The sequence below is a fragment of the Raphanus sativus genome, unplaced genomic scaffold (genome assembly GCF_000801105.2).
Source record: "Raphanus sativus cultivar WK10039 unplaced genomic scaffold, ASM80110v3 Scaffold0124, whole genome shotgun sequence".
Classification (NCBI taxonomy): Eukaryota; Viridiplantae; Streptophyta; class Magnoliopsida; order Brassicales; family Brassicaceae; genus Raphanus; species Raphanus sativus.
In genome coordinates, this window is record NW_026615444.1 from 27,729 (window position 1) to 30,091 (window position 2,363).

At 45.2% G+C, this 2,363-nt stretch overlaps 1 protein-coding gene across 1 annotated transcript; it reads left to right on the top strand.

Moving 5' to 3' along the window:
* Positions 1-205: 205 nt before the first annotated feature.
* Positions 206-1,365, top strand: LOC130501211 (uncharacterized). The gene is made up of 3 exons (XM_056996095.1): positions 206-331; positions 404-1,043; positions 1,125-1,365. Exons 1-2 carry the CDS (start codon positions 236-238, stop codon positions 770-772), a joined length of 465 nt encoding a protein of 154 aa, XP_056852075.1. The 5' UTR covers positions 206-235; the 3' UTR covers positions 773-1,043; positions 1,125-1,365.
* Positions 1,366-2,363: the final 998 nt, after the last annotated feature.

Sequence of the window (2,363 nt, forward strand, 5' to 3'; positions counted from 1 at the left end):
TAAGGTTCAGGAAGTTGGCATTCCCTCCGAGGTCCCGATGACTGAGGCCGATCCTCAAATGGCGAGGGATCCTCCAGAGTTTGAGCCCCCGAGGAGCAAGAGGTCCCGAACTGACCAGGTTGACAGACCTTCGAGGTCTTCCTCCTCCTCCTCCAGAGGAGGAACCGTTGGCTGGAACTTTGCTCATTCGAAGCATGGGTCGGTTTTGGACGATCCGTGGGGTTTGGCTACTCTGATGAGGCATATGAAGAGTCCCGGGTGTTCCCTCCCCTCGATCTCCAATCTCACGCACAAGGATGAGTACGTCGATATTGCTCATCACATGGGTCAGGTATGAAGTCTATTTCATCTTTTAACTTTTTCTTTGGACGATTTTTACTAAATCGTTTTCCGTTTTCTGTAGCTGGCTGGTGCTATCAACAGGGCTCAGTTCAAATTTGAGGATGCTGTACACAATGCTCCCAGTGCCGAGGAGTTAGCCCAGGTCACTGAATTGGTCAAGGCCAACAAGACTGAACTTAATCAGACTCGGGCTCTGATCTCGGATCTCCAAGCTGAGGTAAAGAGACTTGGCTCCAAGTGTGATGCTCAGCAAGGGACGATCGAGAGCCAGCTGATTGACCTCCAGGTGAAAAATAGGAAGATTGGGGAGTTGGATGCTGCTCGGAAGATAGCCGAGTATCAAGTCAAGGAGCTGATTGCCACATCTCAGAGCAGCCAGAAGAACAAGGAAGCTGAGGTCAGGCTAGCCGTCCGGAGAGGAAAAAAGTAGGTAGCCGAAGCCTACAACAAAATTCTGGTTGTTGTCAAGGAGAAGTTCTCCAAGAAGAAGGACGAAGTCGACCTCCTGGTTCATGCTCAAGAGATTCAAGCCAACACCGAGCTCCTGAAAGACATGCTGGATGGCGAGATTAAGAGTACTCAAGATGAGTATGATCGCTTGGTGGCAATAATGCCGGAAGCTGTTGCGGCATACGAGAAGGCTCAGGTCTCGGACTTCTCGATCGGCAAGCTCCCTCTTCCCCAACTCTCTGAGAGCTCAGGTACTTTTGAGGTTAATATGTTTAATCTCTCCTTTTCTGGAGAGTTTGGTTCTAATTTGGGATTGGTGGGTTCTTGCTCAGCCCCAGTCGAAACCGCCTCTGGAGGTAATGACAAGGAGATGGAGGAGGAGGTCCCTGAGGAGGAAGATCCAGCTGGTAAGGGAGCTGAGAAGAGCTCGGATGACAAGGAAGTCTAAGAGCTGAGGCTCTTTCATGTTTTCTAGGATTTCTGCCCGATGGGCTTTGTTTCATTTGTTTCTAAGACTTATAGCCTGAGGAGGCTTTTAAACCTTTATCTGTTTACACTTCGAATCTTTGTTAGCCTGGGGAGGCTTTTAAACCCTGGTTTAATTTCAAACTTGGTTTTCGTTTCATTTTGAGTTTTTGGCTTTAGTCATAAAATATGACAACTTGATCATGATCGAATTTTATGATAAGTCTGGAAGACTTTGGTCGTTTTTAGTTCCTTAAGAGGAATTCTTGGAGTATCGGGATTAGCTCAAGGTTTTTAGGAACCTAAGTTTAATCTGGACACCTTAGGTGGGGGTTCTCGGGAACCTGAATTTGTTTGTGGGATTTTAAGACCCGTTGAGACTTGCTTAGGATTTTAGGACCTATTGAGATTTGCTAAGGATTTTAAGACCTTTGTGATTTGATGAGGATTTTAAGACCTTGGAGTTTTGATAAGGATTTTAAGACCTTGGAGATTTGATAAGGATTTTAAGACCTTGGAGATTTGATAAGGATTTTAAGACCTTGGAGATTTGGTAAGGATTTTAAGACCTTAGGTCCAGGTTCGTCGAGACCTGATATTGCTTGAAGGATTTTAAGACCTTTAAGATTGTTAAGGATTTTAAGACCTTAGGTCCAGGTTTGTTGAGACCTGAACTAATCCGAAGGGTTCTTAGGACCCTAGGTCCATGTTTGCAGGGACCTGTTTTGTTACAGAATTGAGATATCGAGAATAATTTCTTTATTGATAATTGGATACATGGTATCATAGTAATCATACAATTGCTGTATTATAATGATCATACATTTGCTGTGTGGGTTATGTAATTTTAATCAGACATATGCCCCCTTTGATTGTGGTGAACGAAGTGTTGAAATGAGGTTGGGGCTGCACTCATGACGGAGTTGCCTACGTACCCAGTCAAGGGATCAAGCCTAACGTAGTTCAGGAATTTTAGGTACCTAATGATAATATCTCTTAAGATTCGTGGCGTTCCACGATCTGATTTCAGGTACCCCGGTTCGCACCTTTCGGAGCTTGTAAACACCAGGTCGTACCACGTGGATGATCTGGTAGGGACCTTCCCA